The 14537-nt window shown below is 36.5% G+C and overlaps 1 protein-coding gene across 2 annotated transcripts; it reads left to right on the top strand.

Annotated features, from left to right (window-relative positions):
* Positions 1-1583: 1583 nt before the first annotated feature.
* eno1a (enolase 1a, (alpha)) lies at positions 1584-11711 on the top strand. Of its 2 annotated transcripts, none has more exons than XM_065285861.1 (12): positions 1584-1739; positions 3462-3556; positions 5331-5426; positions 6971-7029; positions 7398-7467; positions 7594-7727; positions 8228-8450; positions 9304-9501; positions 10531-10732; positions 10842-10950; positions 11067-11125; positions 11248-11711. In XM_065285861.1, the coding sequence occupies exons 2-12, from the start codon at positions 3472-3474 to the stop codon at positions 11309-11311; spliced, it is 1299 nt and encodes a 432-aa protein (XP_065141933.1). In that variant the 5' UTR covers positions 1584-1739; positions 3462-3471; the 3' UTR covers positions 11312-11711. The 2 variants fall into 2 exon arrangements, with proteins under 2 accessions (XP_065141933.1, XP_065141934.1); XM_065285862.1 differs by lacking the exon at positions 6971-7029 and adding an exon at positions 6671-6729.
* The last annotated feature ends 2826 nt before the right edge of the window (positions 11712-14537 follow it).

The raw sequence follows: 14537 nt of genomic DNA, 5'->3' as shown, positions 1-14537 counted from the left end.
CGTAAATTTACATTTATGTTATTTACTGGCAAGAATTTGCTCAAAGTTAAATAAATTTCAAATATTAACAAGTCTTTATCTTTACAGAATAAAACTATACAATAACAGCCTCATGCAAAGCATTCTGGGAACCAGAAATCATCATCAACCTTTTTCTGATTTTTGGTCCAGATTTTTTTTCCCAGAATGTTTTGCTTGATGCTGTTTTTTAGTTTTACTCCGTAAAGATAAAGACTTGTAAATGTTTAATTTTCATTTTACTTTGAACAAAATGTTGCCAGTAAAAAAACATAAATGTAAATCTACGGTAAATTACCGGCAACCCAGCTGCAATTTCTACGGAATTTTTTTTACAGTGAACATAAAGCTTATAGAGCTCCTAGAAGAGAGAAAAAGTGGTTTGTAATTGTATATCTTCAATAGCTGAGGGGTCACTTTGGTTGATTTGCCAATGACTCAAATTCAGTAGACTTTTTGTGATCTGAACCTGGGGGAAGTAGGAGGAAGAGATTGAAGACGGATGCTGTGTATTAGACCCCTTGGAGAGATGCAGGAAACCCAGGGTGACCCTTAGACCAGCCGCCTTACAATAATTTCAAAATGGTTGCTGTGCTATTTAGAAGGTGGTTAGCATCTGACAGGTGTTTAAGACTCATGCTTTGAAATAAATAACAACAATGGAAAAATTTTAATCAAGTAAAACGAGAAAACTGTGTGAATCTCTAAATTACACTGTAGGTCTTAGGATTTGAATTGAAATTTAAAGAAGTGAGTGCAGCTCTATGAACAGACAGAAGATGGCGCAGTAGTCATCTTTCTCAAGGTCATTCGTGATGTGGAGCCGCCATAGTGGAGGCTAAAAACTGCACAGCATCACTTGGTCCATCGCATCTGTTGTACATTTGTAAAATGTAACTCAATTTACTAATTCATTTAACTCGGTGTTTATGGTAAAATATGAGTCTAACTTTGTTAAAGTAATGCAAAGTAATAATCTAAGCGTAATAAAAAAAGAACTATAGGCATTGTATTTCAAATCAAAATATTTATTTGTTGTAAAAACATTAAATCATTTAGGCTTTTAATTAAATACCAGTCAAGACTGCAAATACTTGTTACTAAATTTCAGTCTTCATTTCACATCTCATTACAGTTATTCTAACACATCATTAATATAATTTGATGTAATTTTAACCCGGGTGTGTAATGGAAAGAGACACTATGAATAAATTGTAATAAATACTTCAAAGGGGAAAAATGCCCAGTATCCGTCATTGATGGGAAAGCTCAGTATGACGCATCACTGTAAGTAGGTGATGCTCTGCACGTAGTCCACATTGCAGCAGAGTATGTACAATAAAACACGAAACTTCCGCCATCGCTGTTGTAGAAACATCACTACTAAACATAAACGACCTCGACCCCTATTAACCACAAATATATTGTTTAATACACTTGAGGCGAATAAAAATAAATGTTTTGATACATAAATTACATTTTCCGCATCCTTCAACGAAGGCGGGGTCGTGACAGAGGAAAACGTGCCGCTTGCCATGCGAACTCGATAGCGTGCCGCGTGACACTCGTTGGACCAATCGGAGCCCGAGAAAGGCTCTTGCGTGGACCGCTTCCTGATGCCCTACACTTAACTGTGCTCGAGACCAGCAGCCTGCTCTGCCTTCACTGCTCTGCACCACGGTCAGGATCACATTGCCCTTGCGCTGCTTAGGCCAGATAAGGTACGAAAATAGGCACATTTTTCATCTTTAGCATTGTAACATTTATAAACATTTGTACAATAAACCGTAAAATTAGCGCTGTTGCATGTATGTCAATATTAAATGGATGTGCGTGATGGTTGACCGTGTTATGCAATACTCAAGGTGATGCTTTACTTCGGCGATAAGCGTTTCGTATTTCGATATAATTTTCTTTTTTTCTCATTGAAACGCCATGTCGTTTTATGTCATGGTGATGTAAGTTATTTTTATCAGAGGAGGGAGAGAGCTGTTTTTGGTAACGCGGTGCGGTGTCATGTTACGTCGTTTAAACGTTGATTTAAAAACCTAAAGCTAGTTTAGAATAATACTGTGATTCGTATAAGCTTATCTAACTGAGTTTTTATTTGCAAAATATGTCAGTGTCTGCTTTGATATTTGTTGGGCCTGCCACTAGAGGCTACACTTTTTTATCGTTAGCTTTCCTGATTTAAATCGTTTCGCCAATACTTCAATAAACTATTCGAATAGACGTAAATAATAAAAAAAAGTATTGCTCTTAAATATATTTGAGCATCTGATTCAAAATAATAACATTGAAGATAAGCTTGTCTAAGTACAAGGTTAAAGATATTTGCATTGGATTAAAGTCGAGTTTATTGATTCTGGGTTTATAACCGAGAACAAGCCTTGTCGACAGGAGGATGTCACTTGTGACTGTCAGTCTCGCTTAACCCCGCCCACTGTTTTGCTTCCTACTAGACGTTTCCAGACATGTAAGGCTACAGGATTTTCCATTGGTCCAAATTGGCTTGTGTTTTTGTTGTTAAGCACATTATATTTACTCGACAGGAAGTGGTTTTGTTATCTCTAGGGATTTTGTTTTCTCATGACACACACACACTATATGGGATTTTATAGTGTGTGTTATATGTATGTACTACAGCATATTTGTGTAAGAGAAATCCTAATGCAACATCAGCAATTTAGCAGATGAATTATGACTAGCATGAATGTAAAAACATGTTGAAGAGGAGTATTGTTGTCTTAGTGCCAAATGTGCAATACAGTTGCATTTGTAGATCAACAGGTGCTGACAGCTGAAAGGCACAGCTTTCGTGGCTGAAGAAGGAAGTCGTTAACTGTGTGACTAGTTTGTTTACTCCGCCCACAGTGCCCATTGTTTGTCTTAACTGTTAAAATGTGGTGGATTACTCAGTTTGTTCTTATAGGGACTACTTTAACTGAAACTATAGATCATAAACAGAATGAATACTTATTTAAAGTGGTGGAACAGTGAAGTTACCTTCTCATATCTGACTCACTTGTTGAGCAATTTCCTGTGGGGAAGTCACCATAATGCCTGCATTGGAATTTTTCAGTCACCACCACAGTTAACCATTTTTTTTTTATAACCAGTCTGTAGTGATCTGTTTTTTGTGTAGGATATTAGGAACTCAAATAGAAAGGCCGCTAAACAGAACTTCGTCACAAATGAAATTATGATATTAACCAAATACTCTTGGGCATTTGCATGTATTATACGTTCAGCAAATACTTCTAATCTGCTTAATCATGTCCTCAGGACATTTTCGAAATACTTATTTGTGGGCAAAATCTATTATGACTCATGACTTAGAGGGTTTTGCATCTGAACTCCTTATATCTTATTTTTGTCATTCTTTGGATTTCAAAACTCTCTGTAAACTTCTCAGATTATCATACCCTTTCTTTTTTACTCAGAAACTGCAACATGTCCATCCTGAGGATTCAATCTCGTGAGATTTTCGACTCCCGTGGAAACCCCACGGTGGAGGTTGATCTCTACACCAAAAAAGGTTTGTATTACAGAAAAGATGTTTAATGTTTTCATTATGTTAGTGAATTTAACAATCATAAAAAAAAAATAACCTATACAGTACAAATAATATAATTTATTCATCTATGTAGTAATATCAATTCAACAAATGTGTTGTTAAGGATGGTTGTCTCCTCTCATGTGCAAAACAGTACATTACACAGCAGGCTTGGCATCAATACAAAGTGACAATGGCTGGCGTTGCGTATAGTGTTACTGGGGCATACAGTCTGAATGCTTTGGTAGTTTCACATTGGTGAGCATGGGTGTAAGCTCCCCTCTACCTATTCAGACCCTCATGCTGGTGTCCAGTAACCCAGAAGCGACATATCGGGTGGAAGTGTGTTATATAAATAGTAAACGTAATGTATACCACTTGGATAGCATTGATACAGTATTCCTGAAACGGAGGCTTTACGATGCCTGTGAATTTACAAAGATGAACAACTAATAACATCCAAAAATTTAACTTTATTACACAATCAATAGTAAAGAAACAAGAAATCCTTTTAGGACTTGAATGTTTCGGGCAGCTTTTGTAATTCCCAGCACGATAGACTAAAACAAGCTAGTAGTTTGGACTCATGGTCAGAATATTAATGAAGTTGAAGTGAATGACCATTTAAAATATTGAATCTTGCAAAAGAACAAATATTTAAAAATAATCTCCTGCCAAAATAAACTAAACAGAGCTGGCATACCGGGTTAATAGATACATTTCTATGAAAGATGAAGGTTGTATTTATATTTAAACTAACGTGTATAGTGTACATGTATCCTCTGCTGGCATTCCTGTACTTTTCCTTTGGCTTCAGACTGGAAAAACAAGTCACCCGGATTTAATGTGTCTGTGTTTATTTGAGGGCACCTCAATGGATGTGTTTTGATTGAATGGTTTGAGGTGGGGCTGGGGATTAAAACACTACGCATAACTTAAGTCACAATAGTTTGTATATTCTAAGGTAAAATCTAAATGGATTTGTGAAACATTATTAATGATATAATGATTAAATCAGTATATTGACATAAATGTGACCATGTCTGTGAAATCCAGGCTCAAGTCTCATAATCTAATTAGGAGATTTGGTGCATTCAGTACCTCACTCAGTCAATATTAAAAATATAAAGGTTATATTTTCACAAAATGTTCTTTACATCATGTAGAATGGTTTTATTGTATTAACAAATCTATATTTCACGTGACGGGGTCACAGCTGTTACAAATATCATCGGTTGTTAAACCTTCTTTGCTTTCTATTCTCCTTTATAGTCTTTAACACAATACCTTTACAGATATGTATTTAAATAGTGAAAGTCTGTAAATGTTGTCTAAGTAAAGTTTCACAAAATAAAGTTGAATCTCTGGATAAGCGTCATATCCACTTTAATCTGCAAGCTTTGACAGTGAATGTATATTTGTTCAGCAGTGCTCATTGAATTTGCTCAAGCAGATTCAGCACACAGAAAGTTAAAATGTGCATGTAGTGCACACTGGTAGTGTCAATTATATTTCTGACATCTTAACAGAAATCCCCTCCACATCCAGATAGTATATTTGTTTTTGTATGAGTTGAATGATTTTGTGTGCTGATATTATAATTCTGTATAATCTTGGTACTGCCATATGGTAGACAATATACAGTACATCACTGATGATTCTAGTATGTGATTATGGTTACTAAAGTAACTTAACCCTTCAGGATTTTATATGTATCAAGGAACCTGTGAATGGTTACACATTGTTTGCTCAACAGGTCTCTTCAGAGCTGCAGTGCCAAGTGGTGCTTCTACTGGTATCTATGAAGCCCTTGAACTCCGCGACAATGACAAGACACGTTATATGGGAAAAGGTTTGTATTTCAAATGTTACATATTAAATGTTTTTTTCTGCAAATCTTGAAATCTTATGTGTAGCTCTAAATCTTATGAAATGTATATAATATACAGCTCAGGAAAAATCCACTCCAGATTTGCCTTCCAAGCATTTCTACTGTATATGTATGGCAAACTATATGTATATGCATTCAAACTAATAGTAGGAGAGCAATGCAATCTCATTCATTTTTAATGGAAGCTTGGCGAGTTTCGGCAACATGACAACAAGCGTGTCCGGTCGCGCAACAAAGTTTAGAAATGGTTAACTTTATGCAAATTATGAGCGACTTTCACGTCATCCGTCTCTCGTCAGTTACTGGAGTGTACGGTACTCATTTGTTCATGATTTAGAAACGGCTTGTTTACCTTGAAAGCATGTAATGCAATAAAAAATTTATGATTAAAATCAGGGTTATTTTATAACATTTTATACTTTGATCTCTAAAGTACATGTTCAAAAGTATTGAACATGAACTTTTTAGTATTTGAGGACTGAAAACATTGAATCTTTTTAGTTATTTTGTCCAGTTTTCATGTTCTGCAAATACTAAACAATACATTTGGGAGAAATGTTGTCTGTAGGTAACAGAATTAAACAAAAATTACAATTTAACCTAAACGGTTGGGTCAAAAACAGACGAGCCTAGCCTTTTGGGTTGTAATTTAACCTATGCTGGGTTGTTTTAACCCATTGTTGGGTCAAATATAAACATTTTCTGTGTAACCCAACGGCTGGAGTCATCCCTTTTTGAACCAACGCTGGGTTGAAGAAACCCCAGCATTTTTTTATGTATTTATAAATAGCACATTTTGAAAAACTAAACAATTGTGGAGTACCAGAGCTGTATAATATATATAATATCTAATCTATATATATATATATATATATATATCTGTCTATATATATCTGTCTATATATATCTGTCTATCTATCTATATATGTATCTATAGTACAGTTCAAAAGTCTAAATGTAGATCATGTTGTTGTACAAACAATATTATACAAATGTACATAATATATTTATATCACATTTATTATATGCACATAACAGTCATACAAAAAAGGCTCAAAATGTATGCTTAATATAAAAGGATCTCATCTTTTCCTTTAAATAAATAAATCTCATATTATTTTCAATTATCTATCAGCACTTCCTTGTTTGTCTCATCTTTTTCTTTGTCTTATCTTTTTCCATCTGATTCTTTTTTCCTCTATCAGGGGTGAAAAGGGCTGTTAAATATGTAAATGAGTTCTTGGGCCCTGCTTTATGTAATCAGGTAAATTAGTGTGTTTATTAACCAAAAAGAGGAGCTTAACCCGTTTTGATATAGCACAGACGCATGAGCCTACGGGTTTGGTTTGATGACTAACCACGGCAGGTATTTGTAGATGATCACAGATGGCTCTCTCATTGATAATACAGCACCTATCTGCTTCTGTGATCATCTAGTTATGTCTGCATTGCATGTCACTTTTCTCCTTGGCCTGGGTCAGTGATGGTTTGCTTGTTCCCTGCAGGTGTCTCAAAAGCTGTTGAGCATATCAATAAAACAATTGCACCTGCTCTGGTTAGCCAGGTAGGAATATTTGTTTTTTGACTAACATGATAATGTGTACTGTTGTTGAGCTTTGGTTTTGTAATATGGAAGAAAAACATTATGTTAAGACAATCAGATCAGTTTGGGATCATTAATTGGTAAGTGTATTTCTGTAGTGTGCTGTGATTTGATTAATTAAACTCACTAATGTTTTGAGGATAAATCACATTAGTATTTAGCTATTTATAAAGACAGGTATAAAAATAATTAAAGCATCTCCCCTCTAATCTCACAATGCTGTGAATGCTATAATGTTGCATTTGTTTCATGCTCAATAAATATGTGAATGAATTCAACCTAACTGCAAATGATTGATTGGTATTAATAAACCTTTTATGCTTAAACAGAGCGTGTCAGTCTTGGAGCAGGAGAAGATCGACCAGCTGATGCTGGATATGGATGGCACAGACAACAAGTGTAAGCATATAATATGATTAATTATTGCATTATAGGTCGCTGCCAATAAAAAAATATATAATAAGGCACAGCTTTACGGATTTGTAAACATATCGTTTTAATTAATGCACTTGTTTGAATCTACAGCAAAGTTTGGTGCCAATGCCATCCTGGGCGTTTCCCTGGCTGTGTGCAAGGCTGGTGCTGCAGAGAAAGGCGTCCCTCTCTATCGCCACATTGCAGACCTCGCTGGCAACCCTGAAGTCATTCTTCCAGTACCTGTACGTGCTCTGAATAAAAAACAAGTATTTTTAAATGTGCACTACTGCTTATATGCTGGGTTTAGACTGGATTACATAATTACAAGAAAAAGATAGTTTACCCAAAAATGAACTCTCATCATTTACTTCTTTATTTTAATACAGTTGACGGTACCTATTGATTCCATAGTGGGATAAACAAATGCTATGGAAGTCAATGAATACAATCAACTGGGTGTAAATTTATTAAAATATAAATTTTTTATACAAAATAAAGAAAATCATAGGTTTTTTTAGGAGTAAATGATGACAGAATTTTCATTTTTGGGTGAACTGTCCCAAAAGCTATAAGTTACGAAACCCCTTAGTGGCAGTGCTGTCATAAATATATATGTTTTTTTCCCAACCACGCCCTGGTTCTGTGCCGATTTGTTATGTTTTTAGTATAATATCACACAAACCAAAAAAAAATATTGAATGAAAACTCTGGCACACTATAAATAGATTGTCTGTTTTCAAAGGCCTTCAATGTTATCAACGGCGGCTCTCATGCTGGTAACAAGCTAGCCATGCAGGAGTTCATGATCCTCCCTGTTGGCGCCAGCAGCTTCAAAGAGGCCATGCGCATCGGTGCTGAAGTTTATCACAACTTAAAGAATGTTATCAAGGAGAAGTATGGCAAAGATGCCACCAATGTGGGCGATGAAGGTGGCTTCGCCCCCAACATCCTGGAAAACAAAGAAGGTGAGAAAGAGGAAAACGGGAATGAATCCAGAATCTAATCTAGAATGCCATTCCTTCATATAAACCTTTAGCACCATCATAAATATTTATCTAAAAGAACATGCTTCCAAATAAAATGAAATAACTTAAAATAAGATATACCTTAAACAAACATGACTATTTGAACAACAAAATCTTGTTTACTAGTGATTCACAGAAACGCAACGCATAAAATTGAAAGACTCTATGCATTTTCCGTACTTGAAAACTTTTTTTTTCAAACAATTGATGGTGTTCATGTTGGGATCTGATGCAGTTGTTTAAAATGAAATTTATTGCAACCCAGTGAAGTACTACAGCTGTGGCCCGCTCTATGGGGAGTTTTGGGAATGCTCATGGGCTCTGTGCTGTCTACATCGCTGTCCTAACATCTGCTGATTTCGGCAGAAACCTGTTTATAGTTCCTCACATTTAATTGGAGTATCCCTCTTGTGGACGTCTAAATATTTGTCATTTTAGTCTTAATTTATTTGTCTATAAGGAATAGGCCCTTAAAAGAATCCTTAAGGTCAATCCAAAGTTGCTTTAAGTTAAAAGCATTCCAGAGATGCATGCATAACACCATGACAGATGTATAGAAGATGCATTTAAGTCTAAATAGTGCCTTCATCTGTTATTTTGCTGTCGTTTGTATAAGCCATAGAATTATTCATGATTTGTTATGAATACTAACAGCTGTATATGGGCAGTATGGATGGCATCAATAAAATAAAATAAAAAAGTTTACTTCACATTTATGTACATTTCACCTAAATTTGAATTTTGATAAATAATGAAGTGAATGGACATGATAAACTGCCCCTATCTTTTGCAGCCCTTGAGCTCTTGAAGAATGCTATCAGCAAAGCTGGCTACACTGACAAGATTGTGATTGGCATGGATGTGGCCGCCTCTGAGTTCTACAAGGGTGGCAAATACGACCTGGACTTCAAATCACCTGACGATCCCAGCCGTTACATCACCCCTGATCAGCTGGCCGATCTCTACAAGAGCTTTGTCAAGGATTACCCCGGTCAGTAACCTAATTGATTTTGTATATATGATACTCAGCTGTCCAGTGAGAGCATCTAGGTAGACAATAAGATTTTAATGAATAGAGAGCTGCAGGGATTTTTGTAGGCCAACCTAGAAGTTAGCTTCACATGGGTTCCTTGGGCAAAAAGTCAATGGGATTTCCACAGCATTAATTAGCTCTGTGATCAAAAAGGTTATGATATTTACATGTTTTGTCCATCAAGATACAAATAAACACAACTTTTATGTAATTTGAACTTAATGCATTTACTTACTAGAAATGAAAGATAACCTTATGCTAAAAGCGAACTACCCAACGGCTGCTTGACTCCAACATCATCACCACCAAATTTTGAAAGCTCTATCAAACGAAATATTTAAATGCTCGTTGTATATAAAAATACACTGTGGATAAATCTTTTTTGGGAATTGTGCCTATGTTCACTGTTTTTGAGATTTTCATGCGTGATGACATTTTAAGTTCCGTACAACGTCCCATGTAGCACCTTGTTAGTGTGACCTCTGCTGTTGGTTTTGGGAATTGCTGTTCTTGCCACTGGTTACTTCAATTGGAAACCAAAGTATATTTTATAATGTGTAAAATTTTAAAAGATCATGAGTGGGAAGTATTACTGTTGCAGCATAAAATATTTTGAGCTTATGTTAACCCAATACCTTATCAAGGGCGTTTAACCAAAACCCCATTCAAAAAAATTTGACTTTGGGATGAGAGAACATAGAGTGCTTAAATGGTTGTTTCTGGGTTTTGCCTACAAAAGATCATCCCTGCAGCTGTATGTAGTGATCCTGAAAGTTTCTTATCCTTAAAAACACATGGTAAAGGGTTTGTGGTTAGTTATCCAAATAAATTAGCTTAAATACAATTCAATTGTGTTTAAAAAGAAGACAAATCTTTGATACCCAGCATTGGTTTTATTTTGCAAAATGTTAGAGTACCAACTTATTACATTAACAGAAACAAATTGATCATTTAATTGATAAAAAAAAAATTGTTTTTTATGATCAGTGGTCTCCATCGAGGATCCATTTGACCAGGATGACTGGGAGGCGTGGACCAACTTTACTGCCAGCACCAGTATCCAGGTGGTGGGTGATGACCTCACAGTGACCAACCCCAAGCGCATCGCTAAAGCCGTAACTGATAAGGCCTGCAACTGCCTGCTGCTCAAGGTCAACCAGATCGGATCAGTCACCGAGTCCCTCCAGGCGTGAGTACTTTTAATGTCGATGGTGATTGGGTGATCAAAACTGCATTTTTGTAAAATAACAGGTTTTGCAGGTAATAACCGGTTATGTGCTATGTTTTGTTTTGTTTAGCTGTAAGATGGCTCAGTCCAACGGTTGGGGTGTGATGGTCAGTCACCGCTCTGGAGAAACAGAAGACACTTTCATTGCTGACCTGGTGGTCGGACTCTGCACTGGCCAGGTAGACTTTACCAAACACGATCTTACATGGGCCAATTTTTGTATATTTTCCGTTTATTACAAATGAAAATGTAGTGAATTAAAAGAGTAAGTTTTCTTTATTCTTTTTTTTTTCAGATCAAGACCGGTGCTCCATGCCGATCCGAGCGCCTGGCCAAGTACAATCAGCTGCTGAGGTAAGCTTTACTTTAGTGTTTTTTACACAGCTTTGAAATACTTCATTGTGTGGTCAATATTTTTGCATAAGTTGTTTAAAGAAAATCAGATTCCAGGATTCATTTAAACATTGACTTTGCAGGATTGAAGAGGAGCTTGGTGACAAGGCTCGCTTCGCTGGCAAGAAGTTCAGGAGGCCCATCTGAAGCAGTGTCTCTCAGTGTGTTTATCATGCTTAATCTCCACACATAACGCCACGCAATGTCAGCTCCTGTAGAATGGAGACCAGTTGGTAAAGCAGTGAATTTAAAGGTCCAGCTCTGTAGTCTATGAGAAGAAACGCTGCCCTCTGTGTCGACCCCTCTCGTGTCCCATCTATGCTTTGGTATCAAAATAGCATTGGTCCTTTAATTGTGTTTTGGTGTTGTGTGAGAGATCTTTGTTTAGCTTCCTGTAAGTTGTAGTGATTCTGGTGCACCACTGAGCTACTGTAAGTTGTTCAGTGTGTTGCTGTGTGCGGCACTATCTGTGTTGTATTGCTTTTAAAAAGTGTTAGTTCTATATGCGTGGCATAACAATAAATAAATTATCTCTACTATAATGAAAGAGTGTGTGTAAACTTTATTTGTTCGTGTTTACTAAGCTTCACATAAATCTTTTATTTTGTTCTTTGTGTTTCATCATTAGAAATGCAAATAAAAAGAAATACGTTTACAAGATCTATTAATAAAACAAACAACAGAAAGGTTATATTAGTGAATGGTTTAGTTAGTTATTAAATTGGGTTAATATATTGAAGGTGCAACAGTTGGACTATACCTACTTTTAGTTTTGTATAGTAAAAAATTTGAATGTCAAGCAATAAAGTACACATAAGTGCTTTACAATATTAAATGGATGCCTTATTATAAACATCAGATGCTGTGTGAGAGTTAAAAAAAAAACAGGTTCACTCAACCATGCTAGCATTGCAGAATGTGTGCTAATATCAAATTATTACTCTATTTTATGTAATGTACATGTAATTAAAATAATTTTTTACAAATTCTTGTCCTGGTACTATAAAACATCATCTTCAATGAACTGCTCGTACTGAGTGGTGTCTATATGCGTCGACACACCTTTGAATATAAATGTACAGTGAGGAAAGTAAGTATTTGAACACCCTGCTATTTTGCAAGTTCTCCCACTTAGAAATCATGAAGGGGTCATCGTAGGTGCATGTCCACTGTGAGAGACATAATCTAAAAAAAATCCCCAAATCACAATGTATGATTTTGTTAACTATTGTATGATACAGCTGCAAATAAGTATTTGAACACCTGTCTATCAGCTAGAATTCTGACCCTCAAAGACCTGTCAGTCTGCCTTTAAAATGTCCAACTCCACTCCATTTATTACCCTAAATTAGATGCACCTGTTAGCTGCATAAAGACACCTGTCCACCCCATACAATCAGTAAGAATCCAACTACTAACATGGCTAAGACCAAAGTGCTGTCCAAAGACACTAGAGACAAAATTGTACACCTCCACAAGGCTGGAAAAGGCTATAGGGAAATTGCCAAGCAGCTTGGTGAAAAAATGTCCACTGTTGGAGCAATCATTAGAAAATGGAAGAAGCTAAACATGACTGTCAATCTCCCTTGGACTCGGGCTCCATGCAAGATCTCACCTCGTGGGGTCTCAATGATCCTAAGAAAGGTGAGAAATCAGCCCAGAACTACACAGGAGGAGCTGGTCAATGACCTGAAAAGAGCTGGGACCACAGTTTCCAAGGTTACTGTTGGTAATACACTAAGACGTCATGGTTTGAAATCATGCAGGGTATGGAAGGTTCCCCTGCTTAAACCAGCACATGTCCAGGCCCGTCTTAACTTTGCCAATGATTATTTGGATGATCCAGCGGAGTCATGGGAGAAAGTCATGTGGTCAGATGAGACCAAAATAGGACTTTTTGGTCATAATTCCACTAAACGTGTTTGGAGGAAGAAGAATGATGAGAACCATCCCAAGATCACCATCCCTACTTTTTCTGCACATGGGACAGGGCGACTACACTGTGACCGGGGCCATGTATTGGGAGATTTTGGGAAACAACCTCCTTCCCTCAGTTAAAGCATTGAAGATGGGTCGAGGCTGGGTCTTCCAACATGACAATGACCCGAAGCACACAGCCAGGATAACCAAGGAGTGGCTCTGTAAGAAGCATATTAAGGTTCTGGCATGGCCTAGCCAGTCTCCAGACCTAAACCCAATAGTTAATTTTTGGAGGGAGCTCAAACTCGATGTTTCTCAGCGACAGGCCAGAAACCTGACTGATGTAGAGAAGATCTGTATGGAGGAGTGGACCAAAATCCCTCCTGCAGTGTGTGCAAACCTGGTGGAAACGTTTGACCTCTGTAATTGCATTTTCTCAGGTGTTCAAATACTTATTTGCAGCTATATCATACAAATAAATAGTTTTAAAAAATCATACATTGTGATTTCTGATTTTTTTTAGATTATGTCTCTCACAGTGGACATGTACCTTTGATGACAATTTCAGACCCCTCCTTGATTCCTAAGTGGGACTTGCAAAATAGCAGGGTGTTCAAATACTTATTTTCCTCACTTTATATATTAGTATATGATTACAAATACCAATTATTCATATTTATAAATAACATTAGCTCTGTTTTTAATAGTTTTAGTGTATTTTAATATATTTAATATATAATCTATTGCGTATTTAAAATATTTATTGTCAGTTTCAGGTGTCTGATGTACGTGTTATTTCCTTAAATGTGGCTTTCATTTCTTTATCTTAATTACAAATAGTAACTGTCACTTTAAACTGAAGGCTTCGGGTCTGTGTTCTCACTTCTCAGTTTATAGCCTTGTTCGACTTCATGCAGCGCCGCAAGAATCGACAGCCGGATGACGTCAAAGTACCGCGAGAGCGATTCACGAAATCATATAAGGAGGAGTTTGCTTTTAAATTGCTCTCGCGGAACGTTGACGTCATCCGGCGGTCGGCTCTTGCGGCGCCGCATGAAGTCGAACAAACCTAATGTCAAACCAAGTGCTTTAGGAAAAAGCATTGGATTATCTCTTGCGCCATCCAGTGGTCATACTGCTACATGTACATTTACATACATTTTGGACATTTAGCAGAAAGCGACTTATAGATGAGGTAACAATAGAAGCAAATAGAGCAACACAAGAACAGCAATACAAAAGTGCACTAAAACTAGTCTCATCAAGTCCAACACAGTATACATAGCCAAAGGTTAGTGATTTATTATTATTATTATTATTTGACAAGGATGTAAAGTATATATTATTAGCAATGTGTTGGCGGAAGAGATGTATTTGTATAAAAGATGTGAACCTGAGTAAAGAAACTATAGATTGTCAAAGCTGTGCCCTAATTTTTCATAAAATTTACATG

This window comes from Paramisgurnus dabryanus, chromosome 21 (genome assembly GCF_030506205.2).
Source record: "Paramisgurnus dabryanus chromosome 21, PD_genome_1.1, whole genome shotgun sequence".
Classification (NCBI taxonomy): domain Eukaryota; kingdom Metazoa; phylum Chordata; class Actinopteri; order Cypriniformes; family Cobitidae; genus Paramisgurnus; species Paramisgurnus dabryanus.
This window is presented reverse-complemented; position numbering and strand designations above follow the sequence as displayed.

Excerpts from the sequence above, each read along its gene's own strand:
- eno1a (XM_065285861.1), top strand. The coding sequence starts at position 3,472 with ATGTCCATCCTGAGGATTCAATCTCGTGAGATTTTCGACTCCCGTGGA. Across the intron at positions 9,502-10,530 it reads CTTTGTCAAGGATTACCCCG|TGGTCTCCATCGAGGATCCA; the intron begins GTCAGTAACCTA and ends TTTTATGATCAG. Across the intron at positions 10,733-10,841 it reads GTCACCGAGTCCCTCCAGGC|CTGTAAGATGGCTCAGTCCA; the intron begins GTGAGTACTTTT and ends TGTTTTGTTTAG.